The 22,334-nt window shown below is 40.6% G+C and overlaps 1 protein-coding gene across 1 annotated transcript; it reads right to left on the bottom strand.

The window, feature by feature from the left end:
- Positions 1–6,817: 6,817 nt before the first annotated feature.
- trim8b (tripartite motif containing 8b) lies at positions 6,818–21,740 on the bottom strand. The gene is given in 7 exon segments (XM_029456007.1): positions 6,818–8,831; positions 8,833–8,960; positions 9,047–9,162; positions 9,930–10,195; positions 10,308–10,403; positions 19,158–19,259; positions 19,262–21,740. Coding segments are annotated over 7 exon segments (1,779 nt in total). The 5' UTR covers positions 19,766–21,740; the 3' UTR covers positions 6,818–8,264.
- Positions 21,741–22,334: the final 594 nt, after the last annotated feature.

Below are 22,334 nucleotides of genomic sequence, written 5' to 3'. Positions count from 1 at the left end.
GAGTCAGCTGTTCATGACAGCATTAAAGCTTTTTTGGGAGACAGCAGCCAGGGGTAGAGACTACAGGGCATTGGATTAAATAGAGCATTGGATTCAGTATTAAATTATACTGGGGGGGGGGTGGGGGCTGGGGGTATAGCCTATATACTATAATATCCTACTTATGTTGAAGTATTACTTGCATATAAAAATAATACTTTTTTTTTAAACGGGAAAGATTAGAAAAAAGGGGGAAACATTTTCAAGGAAGGCTGGGATAATTCAAAGAAAGGATAACGTCCAACAAAAAATATATATATCTGTGTGTATCATTCCAAATGAAACTAAATATTTTCTTTTTAAATGCTATTTTTTACGATAAATTGACAAACATTTTCTTTTTGCAGGCCTGAAGAATTTTTAGCTACTTTGCTCATTTTCAAAATTAGTTTTCAATGAAAGGTTTTTATCAGCTGTTATATGTATTGTCAAAAGATTCACAGATTATTTGACTCAAAAACTTTTCATGTAAAATCAATGATGCTGACCGAAGTGAAGACAACATGGTCATAATAATGAACTCTGTCTCAGAAAAGGTAAAAAGCGAATTTAAAGATCCATTTAGCACATTTGTTCCCCAAATAAATTACAGAAAAATTACACATACCAGTGGTTTTTACAGATAAATCTAAGAGGTTCTAAGAAGATTTTAAGGGTAGTAAATAAGACAGATTTTCTACCCACATTTTGCTTATTTTTTCTCTAATAAGTGGACCTCATGCTAAATTCAATAATGAACCTTCAAACTCAATATAGTGTGCAGTTTTCTTTCTCCAGGAATCTAAAATGATTCAGATGTAACAATCTGAGAAGAAAAATCACTCTGATTGAATTGATCACATCTCTCTAACCTTTATTTAACCAGGATATGGCCTCATTGAGATTAAAAATCTCTTTTTCAATCTCTAAAGACGTGCAGTTTGAGAAAGCTTGATTTCTAAACTAAAAATAAAAGCCTGTGTAATTCTTTACTTAACTGCAATCTACAAACCGCCTCAGAAAAGATTAATTGCTTAGATTTATTTGTTGTCTGATCTTTAACTAAAGTGAAAGTAGCAATACCACAATGTAAAAATACTCTTCTATAAAGTCCTTATTACAAAATTAAGTACATAAGTATTGGCATCAAAATATACTTAAAGTATCAAAAGTAAAAGTAGTCATTATGCAGAGTGGCCCATTTCCAAATATATATAATATTTTTGGATTATAATTAATGATGCATTGACTAATTTCAATGACTTTGTATAGCCTTTGACACAGTGGACCAGACTATCTTAATAAACTGTCTGAAAAGCATGTTGGCATCAGTCATGTGCTTTTGGATTGATTAATTTTAAGAGATGTAACGCTCTGTAATACTCGGAAATGCCTCCTCAACTTGTGCTACTCTATGTTGTGGGGTTCCCCAAGGCTCCATTTTGGGTCCCCTCTTATTCACCACATACATGCTACTCTTGAGGCAGATCATCTGAAGACACAACATTGATTTCCACTGCTAATTGGAGGACTGAATTATGTCCTGCAAAAAATTGGATGTCCAACAATGTTCTGCAGCTGAATGACTCTAAATCAGAAATCGTTATAATTACGCCCTGTAGCCTCAGCACTAGCAGCATTTCTAATCTCTTCTCTAGTCTGGGTGCCTTTTCGAATAATGTTCGAAAAGAGGTCCACAACCTTTGTTTTATTTTTTATTCTGAATTGTCCTTTGATGCTAAGGTGAGTAGTCCTGCTTTGACTAACTGAGACAGCTAACCAAGATCAGATCATTCCTTTTTTCTTCTGCAGACTTCATCCATGCTTTTATTTAATTTCATTTTACTTTATTATCTTCACTTCATTTGCCCAATATTCCAAAGCCTCAACAGTCCGGAAAATGTCCCATGGGATCGAAAGCCCATTTGTCATTCTGCATAATAATTTCCATATGTGCTTCTGTTTGTTGCAGGGAGAGTGTGCAATGGGCCTTCGGAGCAATGGGAATTTGGTTTTCGGACTATTGGGGTTTTGGAATAAGGCCCTCGGAACAACAACATGGCCCCCTTTATTCTGGTGTCAGCAGACGAAACGTCCAGAGACTGCAGTTGATACAAAACGCTGCCGCCAAGCATGTAACACTTACTAAGAGAATCGATCACATCGCACAATCACGCTGCCCTTCACATGTGAGTTTTAGAATTTAATTTAAAATTCTACTCCTTGTTTTTAAAGCCTTGGATGGTCTGGCTACTGTCTATATCTCTGAGTTGGTAACTCCCCATGGGCCCGATCTCCGCTTGAGATCCTCTGGCAGGGCACCACTAAGAGTTCCAAAAACTTGACTTGTCAACAAAGGTGACCGGGCTTTTGCTGTCCGGACACCTGAACTCCCTGCCAGGAAAAATCACCTTTAAATCTCTTCTTGAGACTCACATTTTTATCCTATGGCTTTTTCTTAAATGATGGTGTATGGTCTATGGATATATCTTAAGTTCTTGATCAAGTTTTTATTGTAATGCTTGTGTACTTTTGTTTTTGAAAGGTGCTATATAAATACTATTGTTATTATTATTATTGATACATTTATTATTATTATTTTTATATGGCTGGGTAGTCTAATCTGTAATACTACTTCATGAATTAGTGGATTTTATTTTGTATTATAATTAAAGTAATTTACATTGCCAAATAAATGTAGTGCAGTAAAAACTACATTATTGGCCTACAAATATGTAGTGTAATAGAAGTATAAAGTAAAAAATGGAAATACTCAAGTACCTCAAAATTGTACTTAAGTACTGTAGGTTACTTGAGTAAATGTACTTAGTTACATTTCACCAGTCCTTTAGTCCAGTGTTAAAAGATAGCATGTTCCTCGTGTATACTTTGGAGTCATGGATTGTACATAAATCCTTATGTAAATGGAAACAGGCTGCAGAATTCTAAATATGAAATAAAATGTGTTCTTTTCTCACAGACGGGAGTTTCAGGCGAGTCGTGCTGTATTCACCTGGTTGTGTAAGTGCCTCATGGCCTGGGGCTGAGCAGGAGAAGCTGTGTATCTGGTATCTTCTCCTCCAGCTAAACTGACAACTATCTGCAGTGCACAAACCCAATCCACCTCAAAGGCAAAAATATTCATTTTAAAGCTTCTAGAGACAGCATGTGTTTGAATAGGCTTTTTAATTAATTCAAAACCACATTCAGGTGATAAATAAATGCCTAAAAGAAGACATTTTAAGGTGTTACATGTCTAACAGTGTGTTCCTGCTGTAGGAACAATATGCCATATGTTTTATTTTGTGTAACACTATAATGTTCAAAAGGCCTCAGAGACCTGCAAACAGCCTCTTATTTTCCTTCACAAAGATTCTCATTGTCCCGTCTTTCTCTCTCACACACAGAATGTGGCTACATATAATGCTCACAAAGCATTATGGGAAATACAGCATGATGCACATTGGGAGTTACATATAAACATAAATGCATTTAAAGGAATAGTTTGACATTTTTGGAAATATGATTATTAGCTTTCTGATGGAGAGTTTGATGAGCATATTGATACCATCCTCTTTAGTTTAGGGTTAGGTTAGTTTTAAGGGTCTTTGGTATGTTACTTTATAATACATGTACTTTTTTCAAATCTAGACAAAGTTTTAGGAAACATTTATTTAAAATAGTATCTGCTTAGTGTCTGGGCCCCTATTCTCAAGCTTCAGATAGCTTATAGCTTGGTGTCCTATTTTACATATCTCAATTATGTTTGAATGAATTTGAACTGTTTTGTGAATAAACTGAAACTGAACTGAACTGCTGTAGCCCTACATATACCGTACAGACATGACACTTCTCATGACTTGGACTCAAGTCACAAATTTGATAACTTTAGAACCGACTTGCACTTAAACACCAATGACTCGTGACTTCACTTGGACTCTTGACTCGAAAATACTTGATACCGTCACCCAAGCCCAAAGATTAAAAAGTGTTTTACTACGAATAAATACATTTTCCTTCATTTCCTGAATCAACTAACGTTAACGCTATTCGGTCCCAGCAAGTCGACACGTAATCTCCCAGATGAACTCAAAGTAAAGACTTGAGACTAACTTGTGACTTGTGAAACAATGACTTTGTCCCACCTCTGCAAATAAGCATATATTTCCCAAAATATCCAACTGTTCCTATAATAGAGCTTTGAGGAGTGTGTACATACACAAACAAATCAAAGACAAACCTTTGTGGTTGTTTTATCAGTGTATAAAAGGCCTGTGTTTGTGGGTAATTTAAAGTAGCCAGACAGTGTGTGTGTGTGTGTGTGTGTGTGTGTGTGTGTGTGTGTGTGTGTGTGTGTGTGTGTGTGTGTGTCTGTGAGTGTGTGTGTGTGTGTGTGTCAGATATACTATACATATCGAAGACGTGGGCGACCGGATTATGGCCTTTCACCTCATGGTTCAGACAGCTGTGCAGCAGCTGTGTGTGCAAGTATGAGAAAATGTGTGTGTCAGGAGAGGGGGAGTGTTTGTTAGTGAATGTGTGTGTGTGTGTGTGTGTGTTTACATGTGTTTGTCAGAGAGTGAAAGATAGAAAAGCAGCGCTGTAATTTATGCTGCACCTCCGACCCCACAGTTCTTGGCTGCTTATGTCCCTGAGGTTTGCTGACGTGAGAAAAAAAGAAAAGGCAGCACATCAGACCTCGAGACGGGAAAGAAGTGGGAGGAAGACGAGGGTGGAGCGAGAAGAAGCAATATGATTTCAAACGTTTGTTTTTACGTGTACATTAACCACTGATTGGTGTTAGAAGGAAATAAATGGCGCACAGAAACTCAAAGTGACATTTTTGAATGAATGTTCAACATTTGAAAGGTCATTCTTGACTTTTGAAACAGTAAAACAATCTGATCCTTGCTTTCATTTATAAACTGCTTTTAGAGCTTCCAGTTGTATCACATGATCTACTTCAGCACATGGACTTATATTAGAACATCAGATGTTCAAATGTCTAATATTCTGAGCACTTTAATGACTTTGCATCCATATTAGCTTTAAGTTTGAGATTTTAAGTGAATTACTGCCCTTGGAAACAAAACATGTCTGTCAATAAAAGGCTAGTGCAGACAGTTATCTTAGCTTAACTAGACTGGCTCTGTCCACATAGGTGGATTTTGTTACCTTTGCTGTGTCTCAATTAGATTTATTTTGTACCATCACTTTTATATTTTTAGTGCATAACTTCATTCACACAGACGAGTATGGCAAAATGCAGTGCACTACGAGTACCTGCAGGACTCATAAGGGTAAAGAAATTCAGTGTAGGACGTTGGACACTTCTCACCTCAATGGTTGCCATCTTGGCTACATAGCCATACCCAGTCTTTATGCTAAGCTAACCAGCTGCTGGCTGTAGCTTCATATTTATCGTACAGACACAACAGTGGTATCACTCTTCTCATCTGACTCTCTGCACAAAAGCCAATAAGTATTTTCCAAAGTCTTCATACACAAACATTAACCTTTCTCTCCTAAAACCTGTTTGTTATTTCCATTCCCTGTTCGCTCACTCAAAACACATAAACACAAGTGGATCAGCTTTGCTGTCTGAATGGGAGTGAAGCGCAAAGTGCTGGGGAGGGGGAAGCAATAATGCAACATCTTAATCAGGCTGAGGGGAACAAACACTGACCGACTCATATCAAGACTTGTTCTCTCCATCCTGTTTTCTCTCTGCAGGCCTCCACCCACACATACTCATGAGTCCTGTTTGTACTGTGTGGACACAGATATTTAAAGTTGAGTTTAAGTGTCCTTCTGTTCACATGTCCTTTAAGTTAAATAAATACATTAATGGCCAGGCAGATTATTTGTATGTTTAAGAAAGAACAGCAGAGGATGTGCGATGTTCGTGTACAAGTGGGAGGATGAGGTTTCTTTTAAAAGTCATATGGAGAGTAAGCAGATGACTGTATGAACTGGAAAAAATTAACACTGAGCACGAAACGAATGCTGAGATGCTGTGTTCATACATTAAATCAGACGGGTGATATTCTATATTTGTCTTATCTATGTTTGTTCGGTTACCAAGTCAGACGTAAAAAAAAGTTTGTTTCCTTGATAATTACGAGTTTGATGTCGATATGAACGCTTCTGACAAGTCGGAAAAGTACTTGTAAATACGAAAACTCTAATATGACAGGAATGCAGCATTGAAGTACTATGATATTGACCCGCACGCTGCCCTGAAAAACAGGGTTCTCACAGCTTAAGAGTAAAATTCAAACACTTTCAACAAAACATTTCCAGACTCTCATGAGCCTTCATTGTGTGTGTGTGTGTGTGTGTGTGTTGATTATCTCGCCAACCCTTGGACCGATCTACTTTACGCTGATCCTAATACCGGTGATAGAAATGAGGGTGTGTGTGTGTGTGTTTCTTAAACACGCTGCATGTTTATCCATACCGTGCAGGTGCCCCGAGATGCCAAAAATGTTAAAATGAAGAAATCTGTGTCGGACAGTCTGAACTTCAACTTTCTTCCAAACCTAAGGCACACATTTACTGAGGCTTTGACTTTATTAAAGTCATAAAATCATCATGGTTGCTTTTGCACTAATGATGCACACACTGTAGCGTTGCTACCGTAAACACGTGCATAGACTCACTTCGAAACCCAAGAAGCAGCGGCACGAGCACATCCCGAACAGGCACTGCACTAGTAAATGCAATATTGCCACCCTTATCCTATAAACGAACATGAGAAAACAGGATTTGCACATACAGAGTTGACAGCAGACACCGGTTTAAATTTGTTTGTTTATTTGGAACCCTCCTCCAAATCACGTCTGTAATTTTTCCATTTCACAAAATATTTACAAAAAAAGATACTTTTATGTTGTTGTTTTTTCTCTCGTTAGGTTGACTGTTGAAACAGCTCCTTTTTAGGATGACAATTGCTTACATCTCGCAGTCCAGTCTTGTTCTTTTAGAAAAAGTTGATGAAAAAAATTCCTCCCACCCTTCTTTTTTGTCCATACACTCATTTTAAAACTGCATACATTTTTTAACCCCATTGTTCTTCCTTTGAAAAAAAAAAAAAAAAAAACTCTTCCTTGCATGCTTTCAGCTGCAAACAGGAAGCCAAGAGCTTGTGTGCTTATTGAGAGGAAGTGACATCTTTGCCCTGCAGGAAGTACAATTACAGCATCATCAGATCCTCCAGATGCTTGATTGGTTTGGTCTGTCCAGTCTTGCCTTTTTCTCTAAAAGCAAAGAGTTTCTCTGGACAAGCATGAAGCCGACAGATGTACCAAATAACACAAAGTCATAGTAATTACTAAATGGAAACAGTCTTTGTCAGAAGATTTTCTGTCCTGTGGGAAGCCTGATATTAGGAAGGGAGTGCTATAGGAATAAGGGCCAAATTCCCAACTCTTTGGGCCAGGGTCAACCGGCCCTTGCGATGCAGCTCCCTGCATCTGTAGTCCAGGCATAACAAGGCGTCCACAAGTGCATTGTGGGTGTTCCATGGAAGAGCGTTTTGTGTTTAAGCCGTACGATCCATCCCTGAACTCAGCAAAGAAAGGAAGAGCCATGACGATGAAAATCAAGAGACACGAAGGGACCGCATTCTCTCTTTTAAAAAGGATCTAGCAAACAAAATGAGCTGGGCAGAGAAAAATATGATGCTAATAACATAAGGCAATTGACCTCAGTACAACTAGAGGGGTGATTATATCAGAGAAACATGATACAGGCGCTAAACTGGAAAGCTCAACACTGCACGGTTTTATCTCTTTTCCCTAAAGAGTCAGTGAGAAGCCACAAAGAGGCGTTTTCTAATAAAAGTTAATTTTCTATAAATAAAAAAAAGAAAAGAAAATGCCTGTGTCAGAAATGCATGTGTCACTCTCGTCTCTCATTGTTTCTTGTTTATGTGTAAAATTCTGAGCCAAGTTGTGCCAGAGTGAGGCTTTTACGTATAATACACTACATGAAACACTGACTGAAAATAAAGAAAAGAGGAAAATAAAAACACAAGAGATCAACCCTGCCCCCGAATGTGTTTAGATGTTCTAGATCTGAGTGTGTGTGTGTGTGTGGATATAAATCTTAATATTTTAATGTGTGTATAGTATAACTTTTTTTTCCGGTTATTAAGACGGTAAAGGTGTGCTATTTTGGTGATGGTCTCTATATCCAAGTGTGTGTGTGTGTGTGTGTGTGTGTTTGTGTGCGTCTCTACTCTGTTAACTGGTGACATAGTGCTTTGTAGAGGGCTGCCCATACAGCCCGTAAAAATCTGCATGTCTGTGCGTCTGCGAGGCGTCTATCCAGTCCCTCACCGCCAAGCCCTGCATGGACGGACCTCCAGAGGCCAGGCCGGGAGGAGGGGGGTAGTCTTGGGCGCTGACCCAGGGGAAAGAGCCAGAGCGCGGGTATGGGGGATGGCCGCGGTGGCCTGATACAGAGGGCACTCCGGAGCAGTAGCAGTTATCCATCGTGCACACCAGGATCTTACGGCCGCCGTATTGAGGCAGCACAGCCTGCTGGGAGGAGTGCGAGGAGCTGCTGCCTCCAGGAGGAAAGTGTGAGGAGCTGAACACGGAGCCTGAATGGTGGTTGGTCAGAGAGCCGCTTCCGCTTCCTGTCCCGCCGCTCTCGCTGATGTGAGGCGGGCCGCAGGGGCCTAGAGGCTGCTGATTGGTGGACTGACCTTCTCCAGAGGCAGAGCCGGAGCCCAGGTAGGGCTGTTTGGCTAATGATGAGGAAGAAGAAGAGGAAGAGGAGTCCTTAAAACCTGGAGCTGAGTTTTTTTCCGACGTTCCCATTTCCCTCTGGGAAGGCGGTGGAATGTTTCCGTTTCTCTGCTCCAGAGCCGGAGCTCTGACCGCTGGGATACGCAGGAACACACTGCAGGAAAGTCGAGGGAGGGGTGAGGGGAGCTGAGAGAAGAGAAAAGGGTGTGAAAATTAAGATAAAAACACATTCATGACTAATGAACGGGATTAAAATGCGTTCGAGATCCTACCTTCCAGCGTTCTCTTCAAGCTCTTCTCTCTTTTTGAGATTTCAGAGAGGAATAGTTTTGAGTTTAGATTACCCACTTTGTAAGGAGGGAGACTGCTGCCCACACATGACTGAGACCTGCAAAATTCAAGATAAGACGTCAGCTTTGAAACACCACCTACATATTATGTGTGTGCTGCAGGGATGACTTATTTTTGTAGGGCAACCCGGAAGTTAGCATCGCCCTGGTTCCCTCAAAGAGCCAATGGGATTTATCCATTGGATTTCGGATTATTGCAGAAAATAAACTCTGTGGCAAACAAATGTTTATGAAACTTACACGTTTTGTTCAGCAAGATTATCTTCACAAATGAACACCACTTTTAAGATTTTTGAAGCGTAAATGCAAGTCAAAAGCTAACGTTAGACTAAATGAACTACACCAGGGTCGTATGACTTCCCAAATTTCACAACAATCCAACAGAACTACAATTGGAAAATAGTACAAATTGATAGATCGTCATGTGTTCGAGTATAAGGCTGAGGCTGTAAAGGCTTACTAGTGATGACTTTTAATGTCTCATTTTGTCACTAACCACCTTTTTTAAAGACACGTAAAAGCTTAAAAATTCACAAGTGGGGTATTAAGTGAAGTATTTGATGTTGATACTATTGAGTATTAAGTATTGACAAACGAGAAAATCTCTTAAGCTTGTGTAATTGTTAACCACAGAACTTATTTCAGGCATCTAACCAGAAACCCATTGGCTTTAAGATGAGGGAAGCGGAAGTGAAAAATGCTAACTCATTTCCGGGTTTTTAGGACTAATTCCTGCAGCTCTCTATAAACCAACAGGCCTAAAAAGTCGAATGTCCACTTTAAAAAAATCCAGCTATTCTCTCACCTGTCTGTGAGGATTTTAACAGGCTTGGTGTTTTTCATGAAGCTCAGTTCCTCTGCCTTGCTGAAGGCCGTGTGGATGGAGCTCAGCAGCTTCTGGGCCTCGTGGCGCTGCTCGCCCAGAGCTAAAACCTGGGCAGCGTTCTCCTGGCAGAAACGAGCCTGAGCCCGATCCAGAGCCTCCAGTGTCCGACCGAGATCCTCCTCCAGGAGCTGGTGCATCCGCTGGTACTGCAGACGCACCTCCTCCTTTAGCTCACACACCCTGTCCTGTAGAGAAACACATAAACATCAATCCCCTCAAATGTTCCTTTGCATTAAATAACGCCGTCTAGAAAAATGTGCGTAGTTGTGCCCACAGACTCAGGGTGTAAAAACATACCTCCACCACAATCTTGTCAGAGTCAAGTTTGCAGAGCTGCTCTTCGATCTCCTGCACTCGTTCCTCAACGCGTTCCTGCTGTCTTAACAGGCTTTGCTGTGAGGTGAGAAAGAAAGAAAGTCTTGAGCTTTGGGAAGTTGTGACCTCAGCTAGCTACGAGCATCCCCTCCCCATGGCTGAGATATTAGGATCCGAGAGCCGGCTAATTTAGTCTCCAACCAACACACAATCCCTGCGGGGGAGGAGGGAGGGAGTGCTGCCATAGCAACTAACAGCTATCTTGTGTTTGCATTAGTGAGTGAGGACTAATGTTGGGGGAGCTGGGGGCAGCGAGCACAGATAGATAATCGGGCATAAAGAGGCAGAAAGAGCTCCAGCAGCTCTCCTCTCAGTGCACCTCCTCTCTGTACTCTTATGACAATGTTGTGGCAACAACACTCGTTATTTCTAGGACGACGACGGCATGTGAACAACAGCAGACGGTTGCTCGGGCAAAACTGAGATGCCGATCCGGCTCAGCTTAAGAACAAAATACATTAAAAAACATAATTAATGGCTTCATATGAGATCAACAATCCTTTATGTCCCTGCCTACGTTGTATAAGTCTGGGAGTAGGAATGTCATTGACACAGATTTGCTAATCCTTCATGATATTAATATTTAATGTGAGATATGAATAATCCTCAATCAACATTTAATGATAGAGAAGCATGCTGATAAGATGGTACAGAGCAAAAATAATGTGGTGCTGCCAACATGCTCCAGTCAAATAAACAAGGGTCTACAGCAGGGGTTCTCAACGGGGGCGGCAGCGCCCTCCAGGGGGCGTTCAGAGGACGTCGGGGGACGCTGGAAGCAATATTTTAGAAAGGGGAGCATTCACGTGTCTTTGGGGGGCGTTTGTGTGTACGGCCCGCGAGGTAATTCATAAACACACGCAAAAAATCTACTCCAAAAAAATGAATCCAAATCTAGTCAGATATAGAATATAAACGGTGACCGACTGTTTTTCCTGGCCATGGTCCTTGATCACAACACGAGCGGAATGTGTCATCACGTGGTCACGTCAAAAACTTCAATATTAAACGAGACGGTCATTGACATCAGCGAACGCAGCATGGCGAGTGTAAAACAGAGAAAGGTGGATGCGGAATGTTCCAGGAGAAATGGATGAACGATTATTTCTTTGTGGAAGTAAAAGGCCAGTGTTTGTGTGGACGTGCTTGCGGTCATGAAAAAGTCTCTCGAGCTGCATTACAGCACGAAACATGCCAAACTGCACGAGCTGAAAGGACGAGTCGAGGGTATTTGAATAAAGTTAACATTGTGTGTTTTTAGACTTTTATTTTTATTTTGCTGAGCGATAAAGTGCTGCTTGAAAAACAAAAACAAGCACCGTCCCTCTCAGCCACCACTGCTCAAAAGCATTAATGTTATTCCAAAGATACACCATGAATAAAACTAATCGGACTTAATGTTAAAACACTAACACTCTGGTGGGGACTACGACCAGCAGCAGATGAGCTGCAGCTCTGGCTGCTCGTAGCAGCAGAGCTAACACCTGCAGAGCTAACATCAGCAGAGCTAACGTTTTAGCAGAGCTAACATCAGCAGAGCTAACGTTTTAGCAGAGCTAACACCAGCAGAGCTAACGTTATAGCAGAGCTAACACCAGCAGAGCTAACATTTTAGCAGAGCTAACACCTGCAGAGCTAACGTTATAGCAGAGCCAACACCTGCAGAGCTAACACCAGCAGAGCTAACGTTATAGCAGAGCTAACGTTATAGCAGAGCCAACACCTGCAGAGCTAACACCAGCAGAGCTAACGTTATAGCAGAGCTAACGTTATAGCAGAGCCAACACCTGCAGAGCTAACACCTGCAGAGCTAACGTTATAGCAGAGCTAACACCTGCAGAGCTAACGTTATAGCAGAGCTAACATTAGCAGAGCTAACACCAGCATCACTGCTGCCGATTCAGGCTGTGCGCCTCAGACTTGTTTCTTTGTGCTGGTTTATTGTTGGATCACTTAAGAGTGCAAATTGTTTCACATTTCTGAGGCTGTTTAACGGTTAGAGTTTGAATGTCTGACCCATCTCTGATTGGCTGCAGTCTATGACACCGATTAAAGTTTGAATATTCTTACCGTTGCATTTGTTTAACACTCCTGAATATAATGTCTTTGTTTGCTCCCTGGGTACATGGTGTATCAGGGCAATTGAAGGTAAAAACAACAAAACATTTGTTTAATAATATAATATTTATTATTATTTTGAAATGTTATTATATAACTTCAATCTCAGAGAGTTTTTATAATAACATAATATAGCCGCCTAATAATAAGAATAATATAAGAATTGAAATACTAAAATAATATAATCAATATGTAATATAAATACTAAGAATAATAATTAGAATAATACAAACAGAATAATCAACATTAGAATTCAGGGGAGACATTCAGGAAGCCTAAGGGTAAGGTAAGTGGTAATAATAATAATAATAGATAAAAGGTTGAGAACCACTGGTCTAGTCTTTGGGAAACAGCATTTCATGCTAATCTCAGCATGCTAACGTGCTCACACTGACAATGCTAACGTGCTTATGCTAGGCAGGTATAAAATTCACCATCTTATTGTAGTGTGTTAAGCCAAGGTGGGTAATGCATTTTAGAATCTGCGTTAGATCTGTGTTTTCTGAAATACTCTTCATCTCGTCAGCAATCAATAAATCAATCATTTCATTTGGGCTGTACTAACAATAGCCATGTTCATCGTTTACGTTCATTATACGTTTAAGTTTATAATGACAGTTTTGGGGGCGTGGCTTTGGAGGGAGGCATAAAGGGACGGTCTTCCAACGCGGTGACTTTCTTGCTAGATTCAGCGACTTTGTGAGCTAATGCTGCTAGCTGCTACTTTTATTGGGAAAGAGTTAGCAGCACTGGACTGGGTTTCTTTTGTTGGATAAAAAAAAAAAATCTAGTTTACTTTGCTGCATACCTGTCAACATTGGAATTTCAAAATAAGGGAATTGTTTTTGCCGGACTCTGTCCATATTTTAACAGCTCTCAGCCACCAATGTAAATGTAAACACATAAGGGACGGGTATACATTCAGGAAATACATGTTTATTTAAAGTATGTATTACGTGTACAGACATGTTTATAAGATTTATGTATTTTATTTGATGAGTTATTATCATCAATGTATTTGATGATTGATGAGTTGTGTGACTTTTGTTTCCCCGACGAGTAGCCGACTTCCTTGCGATGGCAGAGTCGGGAAACATGTCCGCTACACTGCGACTGAAATCATCGCAGAAGCTGAAGGCTTCATTATTTTTAGCGCAAAGCATCGACAGCTTTCCCTCAGCTCTGGTCACTTGGTCTGCCTCCAACACAGTTCTTGTCACACACGAAGTCATTGACAGTGTATGCGTTTGTGCCTCTTGACGTGCTTGGACGATGTTCATGCTGGCGAACATCGCTTATTCTGCCGTGTGTAAAGCTAACATCTGAATGTCACACTTTACAAAAAGCACGAGTTTGCCCGACTCTGCTTTTATTAAATAAGGGAAGGTCTCCTCTCATTTGGTACTTGTTTAAAGTTTTTAGTTAGTTAGTTTTTTCGAAAAATAGTGAAAGATGATACTGGTTATTTCTGAGGGTGACATCCTCAGAAAGCTTGTTTTGATCAACCAACAGTCCAAATGCTAAAGAGGTTTAATTTATTATCATACAAGAAATACAAAAGCCGCAAATCCCTACATTTGAGAAGCCAAAACCAGCAAATGTTTGGCATTTTTGCTTGAAAAACACCAAATCAAAGACAAACAATGATTGTTGTAGTTATAAGATGTAAAAGAAAAGCCTCAAAATGATTTGTAAATGCACATACCAAGATCCACAAATATTTCACAATTAACAAATGTGTTTTGCTATCATTTGTGGGTGGATCTCAAAAGAATGTCTTGAAATTACTTAATTGAAGGAAATATTTAATGTATGTATTGGTCGATTGATATTTTTACAAATAGACATTTATTTTCTACAAATCATAGTACATTTATTTAAATGCCAACTTTGGAGGAATTTCATGTTGTATATTTTATGAATAATGAATGTGCATTTACAAATAATTCTAAGACAGTTTTCTCTCAATATGTATGATGCTAAAGAATAGTTAATAAGGGATCACCAAAGTCAGTAAGATTCATCTTCTGGAGGTCATGAATGTGCAGACAAAATGCCATTTTATTTATCTAATAGCTGTTGAGATATTTCACTAGAGACCAAAGTGGTTAAAAAAGGCATTAAAGCCATCATTAATCCCACAAGACAATAATCAGTTGTTTTAAACAGGCTGAAGGTCTGTTCACATACCATCACCATCCAATCATTCCTACTGAACAGCAGCTGATTTTATCATTAGTGATCAGCTGCTGTAGAGTGCGATAGGAATGAAAACCGGCATAGTCTTGGGCCTCAGTGGCACATGGTTGGGAACCACTGCCCTAGATATAACACACACACACACACACACACACACACACACACACACACACACACACACACACACACACACACACACACACACACACACACACACACACACACACACACACACACACACACACACACACACACACACACACACACACACACACACACACACACACACACACACGACCTGGTTGTGCTGATTGATTGAGTTAGGCTCCGAGCAGAAGCCAGGGGAAAACAGGGTCGAAGGAGCCGAAGCTTCCCAGAGGGGGTAGCAACTAAATGTATGGGATACCTTTGGGGGAGAGAGACAGGGGTATAAAGAGGGGAGGGTGCTCTTTAGCTGTCATTTCACTACACTGTCTTTTCCATCAAAGCTACCAGAGCAGGAGAGCAGAGCCAGAGGGAAGGTCGGTCGTCGCCTGGAGAGGCAGGTGGATGGTGTGAGAGGCTGAGGTGAATTTGGTGGGGGGCTGATGGACGTGAAGAGCAGAGGGGGTTGCGGGGTCGCTGTAGGGTGTGTGAAGAGGGGGTCCACTCCACGTTCCATGATTGCCTTCAACATGGAGGACGATTCAGCAGTCACTTCCATGAAAATGGCTAAAATCAATGTCACAATGTAATAAAGATTTTTTTGCTTCTGATATCTAAATACGCAGTTCCCCCAGGAAATCATTGGGCCTCATGTAGGAAGCGATATAACAACAAATGTCTTCTTATTTTTGTTCTTATCCACATTTTGTTCTTGTTAGTCCTCAAATTGTTTGTCCAATGCAAGGACACACATTTTAAATTTGAGGAACATAAAAAAAAAAAATCTATCATATATTCAAATTATTATAGGTTTTAGAGTAATTATAATGATCTGAGTATTTGCACACGGTACAACACCTGCCCTTATAGTGTTTAGGGGGCGTTACCAATGACAATAATTGATCATATGCCTTTATGCAATTTATGATCAAGACATTAAAGTCATTTAAGTGAATGTTGCTGCATTATTTAGTAGAAGACGGACGAAACAATAGCCACACTCGAAAGATATGGTATTTGCTGCCCTTTTCTTTTTTTTTTATAAAAAAGGTGTATTTATTTGTAATGATGTTTTTTTGGACAAAACAAGACATCACCTTGGACTGTGAGAAATTATAACAGGCATTATTTACAATCTTTTGACATTTTAAAGACAACACGATTTATCGATTATTGAAACAAATAGTAATCAGATTAAAAGATAATGAAAACAATTGATAACTTCAGCAAGATTTTTAGTTTATGACATAAAACCAGCAAAACTATCACATTCCCATCAGCCTTAGCTGTACTTTGTTTTTAGTGCCAATTAGCAAATGTCAGCATGCTAATACAATATGCTAACGCCTCACTAAAGTCTGCAGAAATGTTGGTTTACAAAATAAAACTGTTGGGTTGATGCAAGAAACTTTAATTATTCACATATCCTTTCTTTTCTCAAATGTCATTTGTAATATGGTATTAGGTTGTAACTGTTGCTGTCCACGTTGAGCGACCTAGATTAGTTAGGAAAGTTATTTATTAGCATGATTGTTGTTACCTGATAACAATGCAGGTAAAGCAGTATTTTAGTTGTTTTAGGGAATGTACGAGTGAAGCAACAAGACTGGGACATAATCACTAATATAAAACAATATAAACATAATAAAAACAGCTACCAACGTGTTGTTTAAACACTGAGCAATTAAATACAAAACATCTTCTATGTAGCGTCCATGTGGTTTCCACATTACGACTTGAAGGTCATGAACACAGCGAAGTCAGAACGACTTCCCAACTCGGGAAATGGGACCATCCGAGGAGCACGTGAAGGCAGCAATAGACCATGCTAGCTCCCTGGGACACGTAATGGAACTGAGCCATCGTTATCAATTTCACCTGCGATTTTCTTACCACGACATGTCAAAATGTCTGCCGTGAAAAAAAGGTCTATTGTGAGCATGTTAGCATGCAGCCCCTAATTAAATGGGGCTCCATTGCCTGATTATATATATAATGTAGGAAAAAACTGTAATTGTGAATGATTTGGTAATACAGCTTTTAAATTCAGACCAGGTCCCACCCGATGGCCCTTCCTGTGCCCCAGGAGACTGATTAACTTTAGAAAAAGCTGAGTCATAGCATTACCGACAGGAAATACACCCAAGCATGACACGGTTGACACCTAAACAGGGTGTTGGGTGCACAACATGAGTCAGTCAGTATTGAGGCCTTTGTGGTTCTTCCTCTGACGAAGCTGCCCCATCACAAAAAAGAAAGAAAAGGGGGAGAAAACCCAACCCGACCTCTGCCGGGACCGAAGACAGCCAGCACCAAACCCCCAGGAAGGGAAGAGGTTAATGAAAAAGCCCCAAGTAGACCGCAGAATCAAGTGACGAATCACTATAATCCCCCGTCCCCTTGTCTCCACCCCCGCCCCCACCCTCACAACTGGCGATCCCTGAGCTAGGATGCACCTGTGCTGGGGAGATAAGGCCCTCTGAGGGCCCCTCATTGTTCCACCCTCGACTGCATTGTTTGTCATTCCAACAGATGAGAATAGAGGTTGGAGTGGATCACAACTGAAAAATGCACTCGCACGGCCGCTAAAAAACACTCAAAATGCAATTGTGTCTTAAAATAGGAAATTCTGTTTTTGATCGAGTGAAGTGATTTGGTAAATGCATGAACAATTGAGAACTCTGTACCCAAAGAAATCTGTACGTAAAGCGTTTTATTTGGCTAAAAATTACATTAAAATATGCCCTTTGTTCGGGTGAGTGAAAAATGACCTCACTGGCTTGCGTGAAGCAAAATTTTGGTACTTGAGCGGCATTTACTTATCACCAATGAAAAGTAGGGCCACAACGAGCGGTTATCTTCTTGCCCACAGAGCAGGGTGTAAAAACTGGAGCTGCAATGATTAGTCGACAAATAAATCATTAGATAAATAGCTAACCATTTTGATAACCGATTAATCGTTAGGAATTGTAAAAATGGCAGAAAATGCTGTTTTCAGCCTCTCAGATATGGAGACTTTCTCCTTTCCTCTGTTTTATATCAAATCAAAGTGATTATCTTTTGGTTTGGGACTGACAAAACAAGACATTTAAAGACCTAACATTGGATTTTGAGAAACTGGAATGAAAATATTTGACTATTTCCTGAACATAATCAACAGATAAACCATCAATGAAAAATAACTACTTTGTTTGACCAACAGAAGATATTCAGCTGGAACCAGTACATCTTTACAATTTTGTTTAAATGACTATTAAACGACTAATCAATTAAGGGACCAATTGTTTCACCATTTCTTGCCATTTGTCTGACATGCGCTTTAATGACGAGCCAATGATGTCAAACCACCGCCTGTAATTTTGTTTCTGTCACAATGTCGGTGTGACTTCACCCGGAGGTGAATAAATAAGTATGTCAGGGCTGCACGATATATCGTTTCAGTTTCCACATTGCGATGTGCGCATGCGTAATAGTCACATCAAGGACGTGTGACGGAAAGTAAGGCAAATTAACCCAAACATGTAATGCTTCAACAATTTTGCAGTTTGATACAAAAGTAAAACTCGTACTGGTCCCATTTTCCATGAGTAAGTCTGTATAATAGACCATCATTTATTCCATTTTAAGGCTTCTTGGATACAGAGAGTTTGTTTGTAGTGAGTGAGATGCAGGCTATGCATGCACAGGGAACCGCCAATCACAATTATTCTTGATTAATTTATCACACCTGCTAGTCGCCGACCACAACCTCAAAATGAGCGAGGAACAGGATGATTTGGTTGCAAAGTCACTATCGTCATTTAGTTTTGTTTAATGTATGTGTACGAGAGAGATATATAGAGATATATAGAGATAGAGATATATAGAGATAGAGATATATAGAGATAGAGATAGATATATATAGAGATAGAGATAGATATATATAGAGATAGAGATAGATATATATAGAGATAGAGATAGATATATATAGAGATAGAGATAGATATATAGAGATAGAGATAGATATATAGAGATAGATATATAGAGATAGATATATAGAGATAGATATATATGAGATAGATACTCATATAGGATAGAGTATCCTAGCGATAGAGTATATATCGAGATATATATCGCGCTAGCTATCTGAGTAATAGAGATTAGCGAGATCTAGCGATAGCGCTTATATGAGATTAAATAGGATCTCGAATACTGCGATATATTAGCTTATCGAGCTCTATAGCGATAGCGATATCTAGCTCGCGCTATCGCTCTAGCGCTATATCCGATCTATAGCGATAGAGTATATAAATATATATATAGAATTCTTACTCTGATGTCGTTGCGTCGCAGCTCCACGTCAGATGACGCGTGGCCGTGGGTGGGGTGGCAGCGGGCGAAGCAGCAGTACTGGCACACGGCTGTCTGCTCGGCGCCTCGCAGTGGTACAGCCTGTACTCGTCGTGCTGCAGGCAGGTCCAGGCCTTAACGGCCTCCGCCTCCACCAACAGGTGCCCAAGCGCTGAGCACGGCTGCTGCAGGTGAGTCTGGACGTGGGACTGGCAGCACGGGGCGTTGCAGCGCAGGCAGACCTTCACTGCGGGGAGTGGTGGGCCTCGACGACACAGGATGCACTGCAGCGCCGGCGGGGTGGCCTTTTCCACGCTCAGGGCGTTGTACTTCTCGACTATGTTGGACAGTTTGTGGTTCTTCTCCAGGCTCGGCTTCTGCGTGTAAGCATGATTGCACTCAGGGCAGCGGGCCAGCGTGGAGTCTTTGGCCCAGGCCTCGCTGATGCAGCCCCGGCAAAAGTTGTGCTTGCAGGGCAGCTGGATGGGATCTGAGAACACGTGCAGGCAGATGGGGCAGATGAGCTCCTCCTCAAAACAGTTCCTCCACGTCTCAGCCATGTCAGAGGCCATCATGGTGCAGGCAGGCATACACTAACTGATACCCACTTCTACCAGACCTCTAGGCCTCTCTGTACTCGAGGGAAACCTGACACTCTCCAAAAAACGAGTCTTGAGGAAAAAGATAAAAACAGATCTGATGCCGTCCCGAAAGATCAGTCTGTATATTTCAACCCTTGTGACCAAATTAATCTCCCTGACAGGTGACGAGTATTGCTTATTGCTGCAGCAGGAAGGAAAATTTCAGGAAAATTGACCAGAGAAGGCTTCAGGCAAAGGATGACAACACCTTGGTGATTTCAACACACACACACACAGCAGGGGCTGACGTTATACAGATTACAGTAAACGGTGCTTTCCTTTCCTCTAAATTACTCACACACACACACAAACAGGTCTGCCTTTACAGCTTATATGTGTTTATAGGCCTACAGGAAGCTAAAGGCCTGTCAGCTACAGGTCAAAATGCAAACAAGGCACAGAGAACTAAAATATCCAACAATCACAATTACTCATATGATCATGAGGTGAATCAATCTCCGTGTAGCACATGAAAAGACACTTGATCTCCTTTTCTCTGCTGCCTGCTCAGGCCCTTACCTTGAGCTTCCTTCACGTCAACGTCGGATTATGATTGACTGTGGACCAATTCAGACCAACGAACGAAGCATGAAAACCATGAGAAAGGACTGCTCCAGTCCAGTCCACACCCTGATTACTATTCACACAAAGAGAGCTTTTTCTTGAAAAAAACCTGAATCTGTTCTATCTAGACCTCAAGGACGCTTGATTCCGTCAATAATCACAACGCAGCGCAACGCTTTTGTCCGCTGAATCATAAATAAGTATCCAAAGGAGCCTCCACCTGCAATTTAATTATACATACAACCAGCGACGGTTTGGCAGTAGACAAAAAATACTGTTTCACAAAGTCAGATTAACAACCCAGCTACTTCCAGCCCTTCAATTCAACATAAAAGTGACATTTCTATTTGATGAATAACGCCTGCTATGTGGCACAGCTCGCATATCTGTACACAAGGCCTCGGCTTTTTTCTACCAGGTTTCTGTCGACAACAAAGGCCTTATAATCTCATTAAACACAAATTCATACCCGGGCCATCATTTCGAGCCTGTTTACTGCATAGTTAATCGTTTTAATAGTCGAGTCCAGCTCCTGCGCACAAAACAAAGGGTTTTAAGGATCCGCAGGAATGTTGGCTGCTGTTGCAGAGCCTTTTGGTTTCCCCCCTCCGACACATCTATCAAATATCTCCTCACCCCGGGATTAATATTATTATTTTATACAGCTTTTAGCCTCTTTTCACGTTGCTCTCCACCTTATTCACCTATCGTCGCCTCAGCCTTTAGCCAACAACATAATTTGTCTACTTCCTTATCTTGATTAAATCGTGTAAATTACCTCAGACGTCACCTCACCATTTTCTACCAGAGCACAGGTACAGATAAACACTAGATTAGCCGACAAGGGTTGAAGGTTGTTAAAAGCTATGGTCATTATTTTTTAAAAGCGGTCATATTTTATATATTTAACTAAGAGAAAATACAAAAATATACCCTCCTAATCTTAAAGGGGACGTCGCTTTTCTGTCCTTGTTAGGGGTAGCTGTCATCAGCCATCTTGCAAATCCTCAGTAAAAAAAAAAGGAGATATCCGCCGTGGAGAGGCCGTTTCACCAAAGCTGCTTTTCGATAGCTGACCTACACAGGCACATTACCGGGCCTTTACGTAAGAAAAACACGCCTTTTTGTCGGTATGCTAGGTCCAAATGGAGCAGGCTTGCCGTGGTTATTTTTTCGTGGCGTGGTCTGGTCGGTGTGTCCGGTGTGTGTCGACTCCGTGGCTCTTAAAAATCCAACACGGTTGAGAATAATAATCGGTGTTTCTCCCCCCTTTCTTTCTCTGTCTCTATCGGTCAGGCTTTAGAGAGAGGAGGAATGCAGGCGAGCTGGACTGGACTCAAACCAGCGTCAAGAAAATCAGTACGACACGACACTTCCTGTGAGGATTTTCAAAATAAAAGCGTGTTGAGCGCAAAATCTGTAGTCTGTATAAAGATATACTACATACATCTATATATGCAGTCTTTGGTTGATTTTCATGGGATATCAGATGCACTGAAACAAAAATCCAAAGGATAATATGTTGATGTGAAACGCTAACGTGGACACAAGATGTTAGAAGACAAAGAAAACACAAAGAAGCACAAATAATTCAACATACATTGATTGATCTTATATGAATGTGGAAAGATTTAATCCAGCGACGTTGGATTTTATAACTAATTATGATACTGGATGGAATATATATATATTAAAAATATGAGTCTTTAAAGCTACACTTATTCAAATTGGGCCATTAGGGGGCGAAAAAGCTCCAAAACAGATACTTTTTTTAACATACTTTTTTTTAAACCAATTTCGTTGCAGCAGACAGTCTTTTGTTATTCCTTATAAAATGTTGCTGTTGCATCTAAGTCCATTAGTCACTCTTATTTTAGCCATCTTTTAGTCTTCGGCAACCTTTGAAAATGCTTTGTTAGTTGCTTGATGTTCCACTTTCTTTACCAGCTAGTTG

The sequence above is a fragment of the Cottoperca gobio genome, chromosome 19 (assembly GCF_900634415.1).
Source record: "Cottoperca gobio chromosome 19, fCotGob3.1, whole genome shotgun sequence".
NCBI classification, from domain to species: Eukaryota; Metazoa; Chordata; class Actinopteri; order Perciformes; family Bovichtidae; genus Cottoperca; species Cottoperca gobio.
The sequence above is the reverse complement of the archived record's forward strand: the minus strand, read 5'-3'. Positions and strand labels throughout refer to the sequence as shown.